We start from the raw sequence: 21,893 nt of genomic DNA on the forward strand, positions 1-21,893 counted from the left end.
TCATAACTGTCCATCTTCCCTACTTTGTGGTAACCGTTCACGTTTCGTAACTTCTTTGATGGGAAGAAGTATATAAAGGGAATAAAGTGGTATTGGTTCCCAAGCCGAGACTTTCATGAAACTACACCATCGCAAAGAGGTCTTGAAGGCTTGGAAGCACCAAACACAATTCGAAATTCTACAGTTCAAACGACAATGGCTGGAGGTTAGTTTATGATTTTCAGTTTCCGCATTTGATCTATATGTTGTTGTTTATTCACATGATAGATCGTGATAACGCTCTAACAGTCTCATGATTGGATAAAAGAAGCTGAGCCTTTTCCTAAGAAGATTAGCAATATGACTACGTGTTTCTTTGAAAGGGCAAGCACAGAATTCAGTCTCTCTCAAAATGCACTTTCTCAGAACAAAAATAGCTTTCTCTGGAGACAACCCACATGAATTTGTCAAATAAGAAATCGTATACAAATGCGATCTCTCTTTTGATAATTTCTTTGCAAATTTAGGTTTTTTTAGGTGCAAAAGAAGCAGTTCTTGAGTCTAACTCGGGTGAGCCCAAAAAATCGGCCCTCAAATTTTGGGTGTCCCGTGCGAGATTTGAAAATGTTGGGGAGAAAACGCGTGGGTCGAGTTTGGTTGACAAATAATGGAATTGAGAAAACACAGCTAAAAATGGACACAGTTATTTACGTGGTTTACCCAATTTAGGCTACGTCCATGGGCAAGTATGGGAGGATTCACTATAGTAGGAGAATTACAACAATCTCTCTAAATACAAGGAGATAACAATGAATAATCTCTCTTGTAATAGGAGAAAACAAGTAGGAAAAAAAAGAACTTAGGAGAAAAACAATAAATTTTCTCTCTTCTCTTCTCTTTACCTTACAATTTTTCTCTCTTAATTTTTCCTCTCCATATGATACACACCCTTTTCTCTCAAATGCTTGCCCATATTTATAGAGAATTTTAACCTCCATAATTGCTTGGAAGAGTCAAAGTTCTACCACCTTCATTTGCTGGAATTCTCTACACATTTGCCTTGTCAAGTAAATGGAGAAAGAAAACTTGAATTTCTCATCCTCACTTGTATGCATGCATGGAGTCTTTCTTACCAATTAAGATATCAACAACTTTATCAATTTAGTCAAAAAAATGTGGCTATCATTAGTTGGAAACTTCAATTTTGCCACCACCACCACTTGCATGCATGTATCTTTCTTGCTTGGCAATTAAGAAAGTAGCTTATCCTTTTATGGTCAATAAAAATGTATTTACTATTCAACATTTCTCCCACTTAAAGTCACTTTTGTTGACCACTCCAATCCTTCCCACACTTGCCATTTCCATGCTACTTACGTTTCTGCTAGGCCAATGGAAGATCGACACCATATAAACTTGTCAGTTCCAATTGGCTTTGTCAACATATCGGCTAGGTTGTCCGCTGTATGGATTTTCTGTATATCCACACTTCCTTCCTCCACCTTTTCTCGAACAAAGTGATATTGAACTCGAATATGCTTTGTCCTCTGATGAAATGCTGGATTCTTTCCCAAATGCAAAGCGCTCTGACTATCACAAAATAGAGCAATCTTCTCTTGTTTATGTCCGAGCTCGTCCATTAACATTTGCAACCAGATTGCCTCTTTGCTAGCTTGTGTAGCTGCCACATATTCTGCCTCCGTTGTGGAAGTAGCTACGATAGACTGCAGTTTCAAAACCCAGCTTACAGCTCCTCCAGCAAGAGTAAACACATATCCTGTGGTGGACTTGCTTTTATCAAGATCACCTGCATAATCTGAATCAACATAGCCTCCGACAATAAAATCTGATCCTCCATAACATAATGTAGCATTTGAGGTACCCTTGACATATCTCAGGATCCTCTTTACAGTATTCCAATGCTCTTTACCAGGATTTGCCATGTATCGACTGATCGCTCCCACTACTTGTGCAATGTCTGGTCTTGTACAGATCATAGCAAATATCAAACTACCTACTGCTGATGCATACGGCACTCGAGACATCTCCATCCTCTCTGCTTCACTGTTAGGGCTCATACTTGAGGATAACTTGAAATTAATAGGAAGAGGGGTAGAAATTGGCTTACAATCTTGCATATTGAAGCGACGCAAGATTTTCTTCAAGTAGTTTTTCTGACTAAGCCAAATCTTTCTATTATTTCTATCTCGGTAAATTTACATCCCTAGAATCTTGTTTGCAGGTCCCAAATTCTTCATATCAAACTCCCTAGCCAATTGAGCCTTCAGGTTTTCAATACGATCTTTGTTGGGGCCTGCTACCAACATGTCGTCAACATACAATAGCAAGATAATGAAATCATTATCACCAAATCTCATGTAGTATGCACACGGATCTGAACAGAGTCTGTTGTATTCAAGGCTCATGATGAAGGAATCAAATCTCTTATACCAACATCTCGGCCCCTGTTTGAGACCGTACAGAGATTTGTTCAACTTGCAAACCAAGCTCTCTTTTTCTTTTTCTTCAAAACCTTCTGGTTGGAGCATATAAACTTCTTCTTCAAGTTCTCCATGAAGAAATGCAGTTTTCACATCTAACTGCTCTAGGTGTAAGTCAAATGTAGCACACATCGCCAGGATTACTCGAATTGTTGTGAGTCGAACCACAGGAGAAAATATTTCGTTGAAGTCAATGCCTTCTTTCTGAGCATATCCCTTCACCACCAGTCTCGCACGATACCGCTCCACTTGATCATTGCCATCTCGTTTGATCTTATATACCCATTTATTCCCAATGGCCTTCCTTCCTTGTGATAGTGGAACAAGATTCCATGTCTTGTTCTTATGAAGAGCTTCAATTTCTTCTTGCATTGCAGCCATCCACTGAGAAACTTCTTGGCTATTTATAGCCTCGTGGAAAGTTGATGGCTCTCTATCTTCTGTCAGTAAGCAGTATGCAACATTGCCCTCCACAATGTAATCTGAGTGCTAAGCCAGTTCTCTTCTCTCCCATGTTGATCGTCGAACATCTGGAGCACTAGATTCAGCTTGTTCTTCGTGCTCTAGTGTTGCTTCAAAAGTATCTATAACTTTTCGTTCGTCTCCAACTTCGACTGTAGTAGTCTCTAATTTTTCTTTTGAAGTGCTATAATTTTCTTTTTCCTGCATTTTGCCTTCCGCAAATATGACATCTCTGCTTATTATCACCTTGTGGGCAGTGGGATCCCACAGGCGATACCCCTTCACTCCATCGACATACCCTAAGAAAATACATTTTCTGGATTTTGGATCTAACTTTGATGTTTCTTGGGTGTTGTACATAACGTACACAGGACTTCCAAACACACAATTGCGGTTGATGGCGACCGATTGATCACATAACAGGCAGTTTTGACTGTTTCTGCCCAAAATGACTTGGCTAACCCCGCAGTTCTCAACATTGCCCTTGTTCTTTCTAACAATGTTCTGTTCATCCGCTCTGCCACTCCATTTTGCTGTGGAGTGTATGCCACAGTGAACTGCCTCTTGATACCTTCTTGTTGACAGGAGTTATCAAATTCATCACCGGTATATTCTCCTCCATTATCAGTCCTCAGACACTTGATCTTCTTTTCAGATTCAAGCTCCACACGCGCTTTGAATATTTTGAAGACTGCAAACACGTCTGCCTTCCTTTGATTGGATACACCCAATATCTCCTGGAGTAATCATCAATAAAAGATACAAAGTATCTTGCACCTCCTAGGGATATAACTGGTGCTTGCCAAACATCGGAATGGACCAGTTCCAAGATAGCTTTACTTCTAGCAGTGGAACTGTTGAACTTCAATCTGTGCTGCTTACTAGTAACACAATGCTCACAAAAGGGTAATGAAACCTTTTTGAGCCCTGGAAGAAGCTTTTGTTCTGAGAGAATTTTCAAACTACGTTCCGACATGTGAGCAAGCTTGCGATGCCACATCATCGTTAATTCTTCCACTGAACCTGTCGATGCGACAAATGCTTCTCCTTCTTTTAGTGTCTCTCTTTTAAGCATGTACAAATTTGCAGCTATCTTTTCAGCTTTCATCACCACAAGCGCGCCTTTAACTATTTTCATGATCCCATCTTGTATATGGTCTTGCATCCAATGCTGTCCAATTGTCCTAGAGACAATAAATTTTTCTTTAGGCCTTTTACGTGCCGTACCTCCTGGATAGTACGGACTGTACTATCATACATTTTCAATTTGATGGTACCAATACCAGCGATCTCCAAGGCATGATCATTTCCCATAAACACAGATCCTCTTGGGATAATTTCATATTGATGAAACCATTCCCTTAGTGGTGTCATGTGCCATGTAGCTCCTGAATCCATAAGCCAAACATCAGAATATTTCTTTCTGCCTTCAACAACTGTTGTTGCCTCGCTGTATAAAATTTCTCTATCATCTGAAGTACTTGCTACACAACCCTGAGCTTTTGATATCTCAGGACCTTTTCCTTTAACTTCTTCATTCTTCTTGAGACTCCAACAATCCCTTTTTAAGTGCCCTTTCTTGCCAAAGTAATGGTACTTGGCATTTTTCTTACTCTTGGATTTTGATCTACTCTGATTATGACTCCCACTGGAGCCACGTTTCGTTGATCTCCCTCTCATCATCGTTAAAGCTTCTGCCTGATTCGAACTTGTCAATCTGTCCTCCTTGTTCTTACGCCTACTTTCCTCTTCAAGAACAGCAGCTGCAATATCATCGAAGACTAGAGTTTCAAAGTTGTTGGTTAAGTTGATGATGAGTTGATCATACGAATCTGGTAGACTTTGAAGTAAGATTTCAGCACATTCACCAGTCTCTATATTATGCTCCATTGATGTGAGTTGTGAAAATAGAGTATTGAGGGTGTTGATGTGGTCTGTCATCGTAGTTGACTCCATCATCCTAAGGGTGTAAAGTTTTCTCTTTAAGAAGATTTTGTTGTGTAACGATTTGGCCTCGTACAGCTTTGTCAGCGTATCCCATATCTCTTTGGTCGTCTTTTTCTCTGCCACACTTGACAATACTCCATCGGCTAGTGCAAGGTGCAAATTAGCAATTGCGTTGCTATCCATCTCATTCCACTTAGTATTGTCAATAATTTTCATAGGCCTTTGTTCAATTGCCGCCAAGCAGTTATCTTTTCTCAAAACTGCTTTTATTCTCATTTTCCATAATGAGAAATTGTTCCCATTGAACTTTTCAATCTCATATTTTGTCGCCATTTTTCACCAATACTATGATTGAACAACGACCCTACACAGAACCTGGCTCTGATACCACTGTTGGGGAGAAAACGCGTGGGTCGAGTTTGGTTGACAAATAATGAAATTGAGAAAACACAACTAAAAATGGACACAGGTATTTACGTGGTTCACCCAATTTAGGCTACGTCCACGGGCAAGTATGGGAGGATTCACTATAGTAGGAGAATTACAACAATCTCTCTAAATACAAGGAGATAACAATGAATAATCTCTCTTGTAATAGGAGAAAACAAGTAGGAAAAAAAAGAACTTAGGAGAAAAACAATAAATTTTCTCTCTTCTCTTCTCTTTACCTTACAATTTTTCTCTCTTAATTTTTCCTCTCCATATGATACACACCCTTTTCTCTCAAACGCTTGCCCATATTTGTAAAGAATTTTAACCTCCATAATTGCTTGGAAGAGTTAAAGTTCTACCACCTTCATTTGCTAGAATTCTCTACACATTTGCCTTGTCAAGTAAATGGAGAAAGAAAACTTGAATTTCTCATCCTCACTTGTATACATGCACGGAGTCTTTCTTACCAATTAAGATATCAACAACCTTATCAATTTAGTCAAAAAATGTGGCTATCATTAGTTGTAAACTTCAATTTTGCCACCACCACCACTTCCATGCATGTATCTTTCTTGCTTGGCAATTAAGAAAGTGGTTTATCCTTTTATGGTCAATAAAAGTGTCTTTACTATTCAATAGAAAATAGTGTCATCTTCAAGTAATTAAAACAATATATATATATATATATATATATATATAAATATGAATTGGAAGTGCGAGATGCACTAATCGGAAAGAGACTCTCTCTTGACCTGACTTTCCCAATTGGCGTTGACTACGGTAAGTAATTCACTCAAACCGATTCCATTTATGGATACTTGGAGCGTGGGAAAACTATTTCTTTTATCAGGATTAAAGGCTTTGCCGCCTGACTCACTCCGGAAAGAAAGATTGAGGGGGTCAGACACGGCTACGACTTGAATGGAATTGCTACGTTGATAGATCCAGATTCGCATCCGCCCGTCTAAGAGATTTCTTCGTGTCGGGTCGTGAGCTATGTGGAGCGATAAAATTTTTTTTTATCTATTGGGGTTTCACCTGCACTGCCTTCGCCTATATATATATATATTCATTGCAAAAATATGATATTTAATTTTTTTTATTTTTACATACATAAACGAGAAAAACGTAAATAAAGTAGCATCTCTTAAACTTCATCAAATTTCATTTGTTATCAACGAAGAATCATCCAAACCACTAGCCTTTTTGTGCAATTACATATAAGTAAACCCTGAAAAAAATATATATATCAAGTGAAGTGTAAAGCTTGAAATGTATCAAATCATGTAAAAATATTTCTTCTTGTATTTTTAAAAGCAAACTCACTAATTAAATTTTCGTAATCAATTTTTTCTTTTTAGAAAGTCTTGCTTAATAGATGTCAAAGTTAATTTATTCAATCGTTCTTGTAACATGGTTGATTGCAAATAAAATTTTAATAATTTCAATTTTGAAAAACTTCTTTCAGCAAATGCAACAGTTATAGGAATTGTCAATAAAAATATATAAACAATACATGTGTTCAGAAAACAATTCAATTTTTTTTCAAATAAGTCAATATATCAAAGACTTTTAACTCTTGAAATAATTTTTTGCCGTCAAGATCGCAAAAATTTACACGTCCTAAAACAATATCAAAATTATCACAAGATGTTTTCAAATAGCATCATCCAATGAGTTTAACTTATTAGAATAAAAGAGAGAATTTTTGGAGTCAGATTAAAGATGATTGGAGAAAAAGACAATTTTCTCCAAAAAGACAGTTGGTTTTTCTCTTCTCTGCCTCAATTATCTTTTAGGCAATTGGATAAAACGGTTGATTTTTTTTAATTATTTTTCTCCAAAAAGACTATTGGAAAAGGCGGTTGCTCAATTTTTCTTTCTTCTCTCAATTCTTTGGCTGATCTGATCTCTTTTCGACTTTTCCCTTTTTCCTCACATTATTTAAGTTAGGAATACTATTTAAGAATATTATTTTTAAGGAAATTATAATTAATCAGTCACATTATTCTTAATTTTAATATCTTATGCATAATAATAAAAATTTTATATTTTAAATATTTAATAATAAATAAATATACAACTATAACCAAAAAAAAATTTATGCCTCTACAATTTTGAAACATTTTGCGGTCGTTCAACTCGCGCACCCTCGAACCCTTCTCTACCCACATCCACAAGACTACAGAAATTGGTAAAGAATTGATTTTTACAGCATTCTAATAAATTGGGATTAAAAATCAATCCGTCTTTGAGAAGACAACGTAATGGTGCAGTTGAATCTATCGTAAGTTTCTTCAACGAGATCGGTTTTACCATATAGATATACCGAAAGCATAGCTTAGAACGAATGAAAAAATTCACTTGTGCCTTGCATTACGGAATTTATCTTGAGTGAGACTTGTATCCTCTGAGCATCCTAAATTTAAAAAATGGCCTCCGATTAGAATTGTTCAGCCTATTCTTCTGTGATTGCAATGAGCTATTTCCAGTAGTCGGTTATTCTGTACCAATTAGGGCTTATTGGATTTGGAAAGTCTTGTCACTGTAGACGTGTTTGAAACAAGTGTGGAAACTAAGCCCCTGTTTGAGCTCCATTAATTTTCATTCCATTACATTTCATTTTTCTCTTTCCTATTTTCAATCAAACAATCTTTTATAAAATAATATTATACGTAAATCGAAAACTTTTCATTCTTTTTCAACCATTCATTTTTCAAAAAAATACTATTCCACCCATTAATTTTTCCACGTAATGGGGGCCAAACAGGGGCTAATCTTGTAGCTAATTGAGATAGAATAAATGATTTTAATTGAAATAAAATTTTAAATTCAATTATCCTTCTGTACCAAAAATGTTTGACGTCCAAGCTCACTTTGTCTTAGTTAATTTTGTGTCGTTTAAAATCAATTATACTTGATCTTATGAAATAAAAAATTATCAAGAGATAATTTTCATGTAACGGTGACAAAATTTGCTACTGTTAATCTTGTTTAGTGCCCATAAAGAGCGTTGTAAAGAGATAATTTCTAAATAATGATAACAATATTTGCACGTGATAATCTTGTTTAGTGTGCATAAGTGCATACACCAATAATCTTGACTTTCAAATCGTTTCTTTCAAGTAACGATGACAATATATGCAACTGTTAATCTTGTTTAGTACACATAAAGAGCACTGTAAATAGATAATTTCCAAATAACGATAACAAAATTTGTGAGTGATAATCTTGTTTAGTGCGGATAAGCGCATAAACCAATAATCTTGACTTTCGGGTCAATTCTTTCAAGTAACAATGACAATATATGCGACTGTTAAATTTGTTTAGTGCACGTAAGTGCATAAATCAATTCTCTTGATTTCTAGGTCGATTCTTGAATTTATCGCCGTATCAAGCACTCAATGTCATTTCTCAGGTTTTTTCTTGAATAAGTTATTGATTCAAAAAACCAACTACACAAAATAACATACAAATAATCAGCTACTGTGTCAAATTCAGTCACAAAAACAAGTTCAGTGACCACATGGGCATTTCAGCAGAGAAAATGCCTTAACTGAAACAGAAATATTCGTATGAAAATGTATAGTGCTATCTCCCCTGGTTGCAGCCAAGCAAGTCGACCATCATCCCTTCCTTGAACACCACCACTGTATTTTTCCGATCTCTGCTTATTGATGGTCTGAGCACGGCAGATGGGGTCGTTGAATTAGGCTTAAAAAACTTCTCCGCTTATCATGCAGTTGAAAAATGGAAACGAAGGGCGCAAAGGGGGAAAACGGGGAAAAACACACCATAAGAGTTGGGGCATCAGATACGTTTGAGATAAAGAAGTCACAGCAATGATAAAACCAACCATGGCTACTGCATCTTATTTCTACCACTGGAAGGAAATTACGTTTATAATAGCTAAACTAAATATGGTATTGACTAATTAAGACAATCAAGAGACGACAGGAAATAGCACGAACAAGCACAACTAGTTGATCGAAAATGACAGAACAAAACATCAAAGGAGACGTACAAGTCCCTCCTAGTTTCCAAAAGGGACACGCTTTCTAGATTTGCAAGTTACACGATATATGAGAGAGTACAATCACGAGCATCTAACCATATAAATCAAATTGAAGAGAAACACTGTATTAAGGAACAAAGAAACTTTTTTTTTTTTTTTTTTTTAATGGCGCATTATTGCTGGTAACGCCTTCAAAACCAGTGCCACAACAGCAACGAGACAGCAATATGAAATAGTAGCTTATAGCAATATTTATTAAAGGAAAGATAGAAATGCTATTAATAAGAGAAAGAAGAGTAACGGTGTTAAATTATGAGTACAATTTGTCTTCTCCAATAGAAACACAATGACAGAGGGGAGAGCAACCCTCCCCCCCTTATCAAACAAGCTGCCACAAGAACAAACAAGCAAAAGAATGGAACAAATTGCATCAGTTAATACATTTGAATCTTTATATTTACTGGGTAAGAAGCCGCATCACCAATGTCAACTTCTTTAGCTCCCAATTGCAACTTTCACAGGATTCACCTTTAATAAGTTCATGCCCTTACAAAGATGATCAGCATCTTTATCATACAAATTTATCTAGGTTTTCTTATTGGCGTAACATTAAGCCTTTACAGGTTCATCATCATCCTCAATATCCCAACTCAAATCTTCATCTTCTTCAGCAATGCTCAACCGATTCTTCAACTCATCTCTGTTCGGACTCCCACCATGAGTAGTACTAACTTTCTTTTCATCATGGCTCTCAATATCCTCGATCTCGTCCCAGTCCAAATCCTCCTCTGCAGCAGATTGATGACTAAAAACCACACTTTCTTTACTAGAGTCGTTCTTTTCACTTATTGCCTCCTTGTCCACCTTCTCATTTGACTTCGCTTTCTCATCATTCTTCTCTTCAGCTATTTTTTTAGACTCCACTTTCTCGTCATTCTTTTCTTCAGCTATTTTTTCAGACTCCACTTTCTCCTCATTCTTCTCTTCATCTACTTTTTGAGACTCCACTTTCTCATCATTTTTCACTTCAATAATTTCTTCAGACTTCACCTTCTCATCAGACGAAATATTCTTAATACTCTTCTTGCTCGAGTCCACTGCATCATTCTTGTCAACTTTATCCACAATTGAATAATCTCCTTCCTCCTTATTTTGCAACACATTGCCAGAACCTTCTTGTTTCTCAGCACATCTAAGATTCTTATCAACAGAGCCATCATTGTTAGATTCATCTTTATGTTCTGCTTTTACATTACTCTTTTCTTCCCATCCATTATCCTCATCATCATCGTCAACATCCCAAGATAATTCCTCATCATCATCAACAGAAATTGCCCGCTTCACAAGATTAGCCCTCACGCTCTCTTGCTGCTTGAGCTTATGCACTTTGTAGAAGTATCTACACCAAAATGTCTCGTGATCAACAGTACTAGGAACAAACCTTTTGTAAAGGCTCTCTAAAACCTCATTTTCTCCAATTAGCCCCTCAAGTTCATTGCTCTTCTCCTCCAATTTAAACCCTGATTTCCACTTCTTATACTCCTCAAAATCCTCTGGATCTTTGCTGAAAGTGTTCGCATCAGACTGGATTGCATTCAATTGGGTATCGAACCGGCTGTACCGACTGGAACCCAAGCTCTTATTAGTCTCAGGAGTTTCAGACTCCCCATCCGAGCCAGGGCTTTCTTTCCCTTGTGAAATTATATCGGCAGTCGATTTGAGGACCCCATCAAGGACCTGTCCAACGGATTCCAGCGAACCTTGAGCAGCCGACGCACCAGACTCGAGCGATGCCGGGAGTTCCTTCACAGCGCGGGTGGCGACTTCTCGGATGACCTCTGACTCCTTCCTAAGACCCGATCCGAATTCCCTAAGATCCCGCCTGTATGTCTCCAGCACCGATTCGGATTGGGTCGCAAAAGTCTTGATCAGACCCCCAAAACTCCACCCACCGCCACCATCACCGGATGAATCAGACGGGCTTTTGGGTGGCGGGTCTGTGTGAACTGGATCCTGACCGACATCATCCGGATCCTTATTCCTCTGCAGTGGGGATTCGGATTCCGGGACATGGGGGTTTTCGCGCTTTGGGTTTGGAGAATCTGAATCCTCTGACAGAATGGATTTGAAGAAATTCATAGTGCTGATTAAAAATCAATTGAAGGATCAAGCATTGAGTTTTCTGGTTATCGAATGAATCTATCGTACAGAATGAGTTTCAGTTCATACAAATTGCTGGAACAAGCTAAATATTTGGTTCGCAGTAGACGTAGTGCGCACCTAGGTTGGGTGGGCCTATTGGGCTATAGGCCCACAAAATTGATTGGGCTCATACAACATGAAAGCTCGCCCAAGGATTAGATAATGATACCAACATAGGTTGGGCAAATTAACCATCGAACCATTCAAATCAATCGATCCAACCCAACTCTACCAATAAATTTAGGCCCCCGTTTAATCCCCATTTTATAAAAATAAAAATGAGTATAATAGTATTTTTTTTGAAAAATGAGTAATTGAAAAAGAAGGAAAAGTTTTCAATTTACGTTTATGAAAAAATATGTAATTGAAAATATGAGAAAAAAAATAGAATATAATGTAATGGAAATTAATGGGAGCCAAACGGGGGCTAGATCAAGTTGATGAAGTCATAAATTAGTCGCTTTATTTAGGTTGCGGGTTTTTCAATCGACTTGATTATAAAATGGGAAATGCCACTTTGCCCGAAAATATTTGACACCCCAGGTGATCGACCCTCACAAAATGTGCAGGTCCCAAATGAATTAAATAATGCTCGACTCCTGAGGTGTGAGTGTGTTCGGTCATCTCCCATATCAACCATTATGTTCCCTAACTCAGTCCTTATAAAATTTAAGTATGATTGCACAAATAATTAGCAACAATATATATCAAATTTAACATTTTTTAAGACAATAAATAAAAATGTATTGACAACATAATCAGAGGGTCATGAATTATCTGATTGTCAAATGATCATAATCAGAATGCTTCCCATCTTTTGCCTCTGAAAAGAAACTGACAGTTCTGCTTATCCTCCAATGTCTTCCTCAAAACAAACATTTGTCCTTCTCTATTTGTGGTTAAAATAATAATAATAATAATAAAACATTAAAAAAAAAATCGTAAATTCGTAACATTTTTCCCTTTGTTTTTTGTTTATTTTTTGAACTTCTTTTCTAAATGAAAGTGTGTGAGCTTTCTGTTCCCCTAATATGTCACTTTATATCATCCCCTGCTCTCAATTTCCAAGTCCCCAAGTATGCATATTTGACTGCTTATAAGATACAAAGAAGCATCTTCTTTCCATCATTCTTCAAATGAATGTTTTGATGGACGATAGAGATCGTAAGGAGCCCACAAATGATCAACATTGCAAGGTTTTCTCGAGTCAAGCCTCAACCATGGCTTCCCTTTGCCACTCCAATGGAGTAGGCTTATCGGACCGGGATGCAAACTTCTACATTTCCCTTCAATGTTGTCTCCCCCCAATCCATGCTGATTCCATCTATGATGAACTGGCTCTATATTACCAGCAAGTACAAGCAAAAATGGTGGCAATGAACCCAACTGATATATCCTTTTTTGCTTCTGCACAACCATCCAATACTCGACTTTTCGCGTATATTTCCCCTGTCTCCACTTGTCCATGTCCACGACCATCACACCAGTATTGAAATAGCACGGTTTTCGCCCTTCAAACGTTCTTGACAGGACGGGGTCGGACCAAAAGGCGTCGGTGAAATAATTAGTGAAATTTGCATGACAGTACTCTGGTGCAGCCAATACTTTGTCATTCAAATCAACACCCCATAATTTCACAATATCATCCACCATAACAAGATCCGAATCAAGATAAATCAAGCGCTTAATATCGACCGGCAATATGTCTGCTAGATAAATTCTTGCATAGTTCAAAGGTTGATCTAAAGCTTGGCGAATCGACTTTGATATTAGACCGAGCACCCTTCTTGAATCAAACCTATACGCGTTGAAGTTGAGATAAGGGAAAGTCGATTTGATGCTCGAGAAAACCTCGGGTTCATTTCTCACATAAAGAAAGTGGAACACAACATTTTCAGGGCAAGTAGAATGCTGCAAGATTGATAAAACAGCAGCCATTGTGCCTCTCAGATAACTTGCATCAAGTGTCATTGCAACATGAATGTGATCTATGGAGGGAGATCCACAAGTCTCACCATTTCGAAAAGCCGGGGCCTCTCGGAATACTGGGACATCAACCACGGTGGTGGACGGCTTTCGAAAGCGAAGGCTGGTGGCGATGGCTGCCGAGGGCGGCTGAAGGGTGGTGGCGAGGAAGAGAGACAGGAGGCCAAGCAATGGAACAGAAGAAAAGCTCCAGAAGAAGGCCATCCTGGCTCAATGAAATTATTTACAATGAGAAAATAAGGGGAAAAAAAGCAACAGCAGCCATTGGAGGAGGAGAGGTTGAATATTACTGGACACAGATTGGGGAAATTGTGGGGAAGAGAAAAAACCTCGGACTATTTCCTTATTAAGAAACACATCACCATGCATTAATGCAAATATTCTAAATAAATAAGTATATATATTCACAGATAGAAAATTAGAAATGTTAAGGAAGTTTTGTCTATAACATGACAAGAAGAATTTAATAGGAAAATCAAGACGGATACTTTTTTACTTGTGACTGAAATTTTTTGTCTCCCATGATTTATGACTTTCCTCTTTTTATCCAATGAATTTATTAATACCCAATTTTTCGTGATTATTTACTTCATTTTATAATCGAAATGTGTTGCGTTAATAATAAAGTGTAGTCATGCTTTTATATGTGTTAGCTACAAACGAGCTTTGACACTTTAATGTTATGCTCAAAATCTTGAAGAATAATTCACGCTTTTATATGTATAAGCTATGAACGAATTTCAATATTTATTATTACGTTTAAAACATCGGAAATAATTTGAAACTGACATTTGGAGTGATTGTCGAGTTTACCAAAGTATGACTTCGCATACTACATGAAAAATATCATTATGGGAGATGATTGGTGTACAATGTAGGCGTTCACAGAACCTCTACAGATACCTCACATGGGCACGGTGGGTGGGTGAGTTTTTTAATATTATTTATTCATGCGGAGTCCACACTTTGTGAGATATCTGTACAAATTCTATAAGTATTTTTCTATACACCAAACATTACTCTATCATTATTTGTAGTCATTTGAAATCGAAAAATTCTATTTGTACATAATTATTGCACATAATGGTATCCATAATATGATGTGGCAATCATCCGATTGTTGATGTACAAGTGTAAGATTTAAATTAAAGGTTGGATCCACTGCCACGTGTAATTATGAACACCATTACATAGACAATTATGTACGTATAGCATTTTCTTTTGAAATTAACTTATGAGTAGATAATTTATTCATGTGAAATAATATAAAATAAAACTTACGTAAGTCTAAATTTTCAAGAAAGTTGTAAAGATAATTAAGATTAGTTATAAGTAATATTTTTGAGTTTTAACGATAGTCAAACCATCCAATATTACTTACATTTTCTGTAAAATAAGTTAAAATTAATTTTGAAGTTGATAACTTATATTAATTTTTATTCTAAAACTTACATATTTACTTTTATATCAAACAGACCCATAGTTTGTCAAACATAACTTTAAAATTATTTTTACTAACAAAATTCAAAATTTCAATTTCCTAAAAAATATTTGAGGGGCTTTTGTCGGAAATTAATCTTAGAATTGAGAATAATATTATTAGAGAGTTAGGCTTTGATCGAAGTAGGGACGCGCACTCCATTCTTGTCCCGTTTACATTTTCAAGTAAATTATAAGATAATTTGGGTATAGAGCTAATGGCTTGAGTAATCTGTTCGTGTTTGGGCTAAGGTGATTTTTTTTAAAATAATTAGACGATCAACGGAGTAGGAGGTGATTTCCTGTTCCTACCCTATTCCCAAATTGTCTCGTCGGTCAATCGAGACGGGGCAAAGTGAAGTTTGAATATCTCAATTCAAATTGGCATCCTTATTGGAGCCATCGAGCTTGTATAAGATTGGATTTTTGTACTTTATTATTTTTTAATAATATTCATTGAAATTTTTTGAAAGGGGCTAGTGATGATAAACGCCAGCTCGTTATGCTATAGCGCCACTATGTATTTTAATTGGCCACATGTATACAATGAATTTCTTTTTACGTATTTCAAGAGATTGTATTTAGGCATAGTTTGTTTTTCCTTTTTTGGTAAAAAATATATATATATATATATATATAATCGTTATCTTTCATATCAAATCAACATATTTGACTTCATATCTCTTGTATGGATTCCATAACGACTATATTTTCTATTCTCATTCTTATAAGAACGAGAATCAAACAGGGGGCTTCATATCAAGAGCATGTTTGGTACGGATTAAAAGTTAATTAAAATTAATTTTTTGATCGTTATTTCATTATTCCAGCCGTCATTTTTTAATTCTTCTCTAATAGGTAGAACCCATTTTATCTCTAACGATCAAAAAATCAATTAACAAAATCTCTACCAAACAAGCACCAAATTTATTTTTGTTATCATTTTAATAACGCTATAATTATAAATTGATAATTAGCCCTGTTTGGCCCCATTATCTCAAGTTTTAATAGGTATAATAATATTTTTTTGAAGAATAAACGGTTGAAAAAGATGAAAAAATTCTCGATTTAGGTTTAATATTATTTTATGAAAAATTATGTAGTTGAAAATAAGATAGAGAAAAAGTAAAAAATTAATTTAGCCCCCCGTTTGACCCCATTTTGTAAAGTTGGAAATGGAAGGAATAGTATTTTTTTTAAAAATAAGGAAAAGTTTTCGAATTATGTGTAATATTATTTTATAAAAGATTGTATGATTAAAAATAAAATAGAGAAAAATGTAATATAATATAATATAATAGAAATTAATGGGGAGAAAAATGTAATATAATATAATATAATAGAACTTAATCGGGCCAAATGGAGCTTAATGGGAGCCGAAGCTTAATCTCTCTCTAAAACCCTAACATTTAAAAATTAAAAAAAGATCCAGTACCAATTCAAAAACCCCTCTTCCCCTCTCTCTTTCTGAAACGGTCTGGAATCTGCCATAAAAAGGTATTCGACGAGCTTAGATCGTGTTTCGTTTTTGCTATTTGCTTATTACATTATGTTTTTCCTTACAGTTGGTTTTTTCAAGCATACTTATTAAGGGTGGATGAACACACCGTTAGCATAACAATTTCACTCAATAGATTGATAATGAAAAAAAAAGGTTTCGTGAATGAATTGGACGGCACGTCTTGTTTGGTGAACGTTTTTGTCTGTCGCTAGCTTAATGATTTTTTTTGATGAATTGAATTGGAAAAATAATATTGAGGGTTTAAGAAGATTTTTCTAATTCAAATCGGTTATGATCCTTATATGGTTTCTGGAACAAAATTAGTAGAATAAAATAGAATTGTAGTATGCAGTTGTTTGGTGATTATTAATTCATTGTTTTAAATCTGTTCTCTCTAAATGCTTTGGGCATTTTACACACTGTGGCAAATTCTCAAATACAAATTTGAGATTCTGTAGCACCAAAGAGGGTTTATATCTGCCCTATGAATATGGTTGTTTATTGATATTTACATTTGTGCATGTCAAATCTTTGAATTTGCAGTCACAATTTTTATTTATTATTATTTTCTTTGTTGCTACTTTTGGAATTAGCAATCACAAATAGAATGATGGGAGGGCCTATTATACACATCTTTATAGTTCTCTGACTTTTCCTTTGCATTCTACCTGATTGGTTTCTCAAAACTCGTAAATATGGACTGAGAAACAGTTTCAAACAGACTGGTCCTTGCCCTCTCTGGACCATGTTCCTTCCGATCATTGGCACCACCTCCCCTTATCCGTATAGAGCTCTATATTTTTAATCTTAACTTGTGTTAATTACTTGTTTTCCCAGTTTCCAGTTTTATGTGGCACAAGTAGAAAGTTATATTTAAAGTAAGATGGCAAAACAATTCATTAATTAGAAAAGTCAAAAGCTTGGTATGCTTGAACTATAATTGTTCTTTAAGTGATGCTATTCTTACTAATAATTGGAGTAATGGGCGAGAGAGGAAAAGGATTTAGGTTTCTTCTGAAGTATAAATTGTATAACTCATACTTGGTGTTTTAAGAGTTTATCAATTCATTCATATACTCTCTTTTCCACACAAACAGTGATCAATGAGAGGCATGCAATTGTCATTGAACAAAACCCAGAAACTGAGACTAGAGAGAGCATTAGAGCAGTTGGAATCTCTTTCATCCAAATCCAACTCTGATGCCTCCGTCACCATCGCCGACAACATTTCTGTCAACTGCGAAGATGCCATTCTCAAGTACGCTCACGCACACACGTGTGAAGTCGTGATTTCCTTTTCCTTTTCCTTTTCCTTTTTTCCCTTAATATTTATGTAGAAAGTTGAATTTTAGTGAACCTTAATTCTGATGTGTTGGATTGAAGGGGACATGGGACAACGGAGTTGGATGGGCATGTGGTGGCAACACTGTGTGGAGTTGTGGAGCGAGTGAATAAGCTTGTCTATGTGAGGGCTTTAAGGGCCAGGTTTTTTTCTTTTTATTTTTTTCATATTATAGCTAATTTTCAGTTTATTAATTTTGTGAAATTAATTTATTTTCTGGAAATTAAGATTTATTTTGTGCTATAGGTACAAGCCTGAGATTGGTGATATCATAGTTGGCCGAGTTATTGAGGTGAAAGAAGAAGTCCCCATAGTTTTAATCTATTACTCTACCCAATGCGAAGAATCTATCTTGTTTCCTGAAATGTGAAAAAAAAAAAAATATTGAGGTTCCTTATTATCTTCCCATTTCGCATTTCTCTATCTATTTCTCTTTTGCCTTTTCCATTTGTTCTAGTTCTTTAAGGTTAAGCCTTAACGTAATTGCTGAAGTTGCATTGACGTTATGCATAATTATCTTCATATAGCAATAAAGTTTACAAGACATGAATTTTTCACTATCTTTTTTCAGCCAAAGTATTATCTTTTGTGTTATTTGTTAAGTTTAGAAATTGGGATTTTCTCTTTATGTTAGGTTGCTCCAAAGCGCTGGAGATTGGAGATCAACTTCAGCCAGGATGCAGTTTTGATGCTTTCTTCTATGAACTTACCCGATGGCATCCAGGTATCTTTCAAAAACCTTCCAATTTTAACTGTAGTGGCAAAGCTGTGACGAACTGTTAGAAATCCTAGTAAGTGGACTACATGGTAGTCTGTGAAAGATTAGTTACTACCTAACTTAGCATCCCATGAAGATTTTCCTAGTTAGAAATTAAGAGTAGATGGATCTTCACCTCTTGTTTAGCCTAAGTTAATTTCTAATTTTTTTGGGAGCAAGTATATGGTTATGTGATTTCCACATATGAAATATGCTTAACAGATTAAGTTCATTTAGTATCTTAATGGATTCTCTCGTTACTTTTAGGTTATTTTCTTAACTATTGCCTAGAGGTATATAAGATATTAATCATAGTTTGGATAATGCATGCATGTTGTTGGAATTGGATAATACGGATATCCTGCGAATGTAGAGTAAGGCTAGCACCTGGATTAGTGAAATTCAGTTGTAAGACCTACTAATGGTGGGGTTACGGTTGAATTATTTGTTAGATGTTGTGAAGATGGGAATTGCACATCCTACAATCTTTCTGTGTACACTCACTCCACTATTCTAATGGTTGATCATTGAAGTAAAGTTATTCTTATTATTATTGTTGTTGCTATGACTTTGAATGCAATCTTGTTTAATACATGTGGGATTGCTTGCTTGCTCGCTTATCTCCTACTAGAAATTCGTTGTCATGAGGTTATATATTGAGGTTGGATAAAATAAGATGAGGTTTCTAAATTGATTTGTGCCCTAATTAAACCCACTGTTTTTCAGAGGCGACGAACTGCAATTGATGAGCTTAACATGCGCAGTATATTTGAAGAAAATGATGTCATATGTGTAAGCTACCTTGCTCTTCTCATCTGTTAACCATTCTGGTTGCAATCCATCCCTTTCGGTTGGTCAATAGAGAAAGTATCATCATTTATTATGCTTTTGATTGCATGCAATCCCATCAGGTGGACTGGCTCAGTTTGTTAAACCCACTGTTTTTCAGAGGCGACGAACTGCAATTGATGAGCTTAACATGCGCAGTATATTTGAAGAAAATGATGTCATATGTGTAAGCTACCTTGCTCTTCTCATCTGTTAACCATTCTGGTTGCAATCCATCCCTTTCGGTTGGTCAATAGAGAAAGTATCATCATTTATTATGCTTTTGATTGCATGCAATCCCATCAGGTGGACTGGCTCAGTTTGCCCTTCCTCGTTCATATAATGTACCATAATTCTCTATGTTCTTAATGGAGTATATAATTGTCTGACTTGTTCCAAAAGGGGGGACAAAGGAAAGAAAATTGCTAATAGAGAATGTATTGATTCAGGCTGAAGTACGTGGTTTCCAGCATGATGGTTGTCTGCACCTGCAAGCAAGAAGCCAGAAGTATGGAAAGGTGCGTGCTCGTCATTTCATTTACAAAATATATGCTCTTAAATCTTGTACGATCTATTACATTTGAGAAGCAAGAGAAGCGATGTCTTGTACTCTGTAAGAGCATATGCATGTCAAGAAATTTGCCCATGAATTTATTTGTCTGGTCTTTAGAGAGTGAGGGAGGGGGGGGGGGTTGGGATGCTGTCACCTCTGAGTGTAATAATATTTTATCTTTACTGTATCTAACTAGTCACATGACTCTACTAACAGCAGTTTGAGACGAATCGATGGCATTTTTCTCTTTTTTGACAGCTTGAAAGAGGTCAATTGCTTACAATTACCCCGTATCTGGTGAAGAAGCGCAAGCAGCATTTCCACTATTTAGAGCAATATGGCATTGACTTGATTCTTGGTTGTAACGGCTATGTTTGGGTTGGTGAACATGTTGAAGTGAAAGATCCCATGTTAGTAGAGGACCAATTAAACAAATCTGAGCAACCAATTGCAGATTCAGAAAATTCAATGAGCAGCGCTGATGAAGTCGACACTTGTACTCCACTTGAAACTAGGCAAAACATATGCAGGACTGCGAATGCCATCCGTGTACTTTCTACCTTAGGCTTCGTGGTTACCGTGGAAGTAATATTGGCTGTTGTAAACCTGAGCATGTCTTTGAGTCTGGATATACACGAGATGCTGGGACCAGAGTTTTATGTGCTAGTTGCTGAGAAAGAAGCTGAACGTCGAAGCTCATTAGGAAAAAAGAGATGATCATGTTATTTAATTTACTTCACAAGGTTTATACTCTTCTATGGTCTACTTCTAAGTATCACTAGAAGTTTTATCTTGTGTACTATTATTAAAAGCATTCGTTTATTTGGCAAAATATATTTGAAGTCGGTTACCTGAATTTATTATCTTCATTTTGTTTGGGTTGGTGAACATGTTGAAGTGAAAGATCCCATGTTAGTAGAGGACCAATTAAACAAATCTGAGCAACCAATTGCAGATTCAGAAAATTCAATGAGCAGCGCTGATGAAGTCGACACTTGTACTCCACTTGAAACTAGGCAAAACATATGCAGGACTGCGAATGCCATCCGTGTACTTTCTACCTTAGGCTTCGTGGTTACCGTGGAAGTAATATTGGCTGTTGTAAACCTGAGCATGTCTTTGAGTCTGGATATACACGAGATGCTGGGACCAGAGTTTTATGTGCTAGTTGCTGAGAAAGAAGCTGAACGTCGAAGCTCATTAGGAAAAAAGAGATGATCATGTTATTTAATTTACTTCACAAGGTTTATACTCTTCTATGGTCTACTTCTAAGTATCACTAGAAGTTTTATCTTGTGTACTATTATTAAAAGCATTCGTTTATTTGGCAAAATATATTTGAAGTCGGTTACCTGAATTTATTATCTTCATTTTTCAAATTGGCAAATTTTTTTAATTTTTTTTTTTCTGTTTCTGTTTCTTTTTTATAGAGTAGCGTGTCATTGAGAACGTTATGACTTGTTTAAAGCCCTTTAAAAATCGCTAAAGGATTAATTATTAAAATGATTGTGTTATATATATATATATCATAATTTACAAATCTGTTTATCAACAGATGATATGGCGAAATTTCATTGTGTCAAAATCTCATTAACCAAATAAAAGAATTTTCATCATTTTCTTTTTTACACCTTATCAATATATAAAACACTATGTAAATGATAATATACAGCAAGCACTTTCCTTTTTGAAATCAGGGGAAAATTTCCTAATAAAGGAAAAATAGTATATTATTCTTTTGAGTATGCTATAAAGTTGCCTCATTAAAAACCTTGTTAGGAAAATTCAATAGAACAAAACATTGGTCAAGGAAAAAAGAGTAAAACACGTATTTATTCCCTTCATGATAATATCATTTAAATTATGCTTCAAACACATTAAATCCTTCAAGAATAGTATTAAATTTATA

General features: G+C 35.9%; 3 protein-coding genes across 4 annotated transcripts; 1 reads left to right on the forward strand and 2 right to left on the reverse strand.

The window, feature by feature from the left end:
- Window positions 1-9,618: 9,618 nt before the first annotated feature.
- Window positions 9,619-11,569, reverse strand: LOC111369880 (BSD domain-containing protein 1). Its single transcript, XM_022991589.1, has one exon. The coding sequence runs from the start codon at window positions 11,473-11,475 to the stop codon at window positions 9,946-9,948; it is 1,530 nt and encodes a 509-aa protein (XP_022847357.1). The 5' UTR covers window positions 11,476-11,569; the 3' UTR covers window positions 9,619-9,945.
- A 694-nt stretch (window positions 11,570-12,263) lies between these two features.
- Window positions 12,264-13,713, reverse strand: LOC111369881 (probable galacturonosyltransferase-like 4). Its single transcript, XM_022991590.1, has one exon. It carries the CDS (start codon window positions 13,507-13,509, stop codon window positions 12,664-12,666), a length of 846 nt encoding a protein of 281 aa, XP_022847358.1. The 5' UTR covers window positions 13,510-13,713; the 3' UTR covers window positions 12,264-12,663.
- Window positions 13,714-16,380: 2,667 nt separating this feature from the next.
- Window positions 16,381-21,354, forward strand: LOC111369882 (exosome complex component RRP4 homolog). Of its 2 annotated transcripts, XM_022991592.1 has the most exons (9): window positions 16,381-16,500; window positions 17,602-17,762; window positions 17,888-17,989; window positions 18,093-18,138; window positions 18,481-18,570; window positions 19,330-19,395; window positions 19,881-19,949; window positions 20,243-20,366; window positions 20,868-21,354. In XM_022991592.1, exons 2-9 carry the CDS (start codon window positions 17,608-17,610, stop codon window positions 21,200-21,202), a joined length of 987 nt encoding a protein of 328 aa, XP_022847360.1. In that variant the 5' UTR covers window positions 16,381-16,500; window positions 17,602-17,607; the 3' UTR covers window positions 21,203-21,354. The 2 variants fall into 2 exon arrangements, with proteins under 2 accessions (XP_022847360.1, XP_022847359.1); XM_022991591.1 differs by lacking the exon at window positions 20,868-21,354 and having other exon boundaries at window positions 20,243-20,840.
- Window positions 21,355-21,893: the final 539 nt, after the last annotated feature.

The sequence above is a fragment of the Olea europaea genome, chromosome 20, assembly GCF_002742605.1.
Source record: "Olea europaea var. sylvestris chromosome 20, O_europaea_v1, whole genome shotgun sequence".
NCBI lineage: Eukaryota > Viridiplantae > Streptophyta > Magnoliopsida > Lamiales > Oleaceae > Olea > Olea europaea.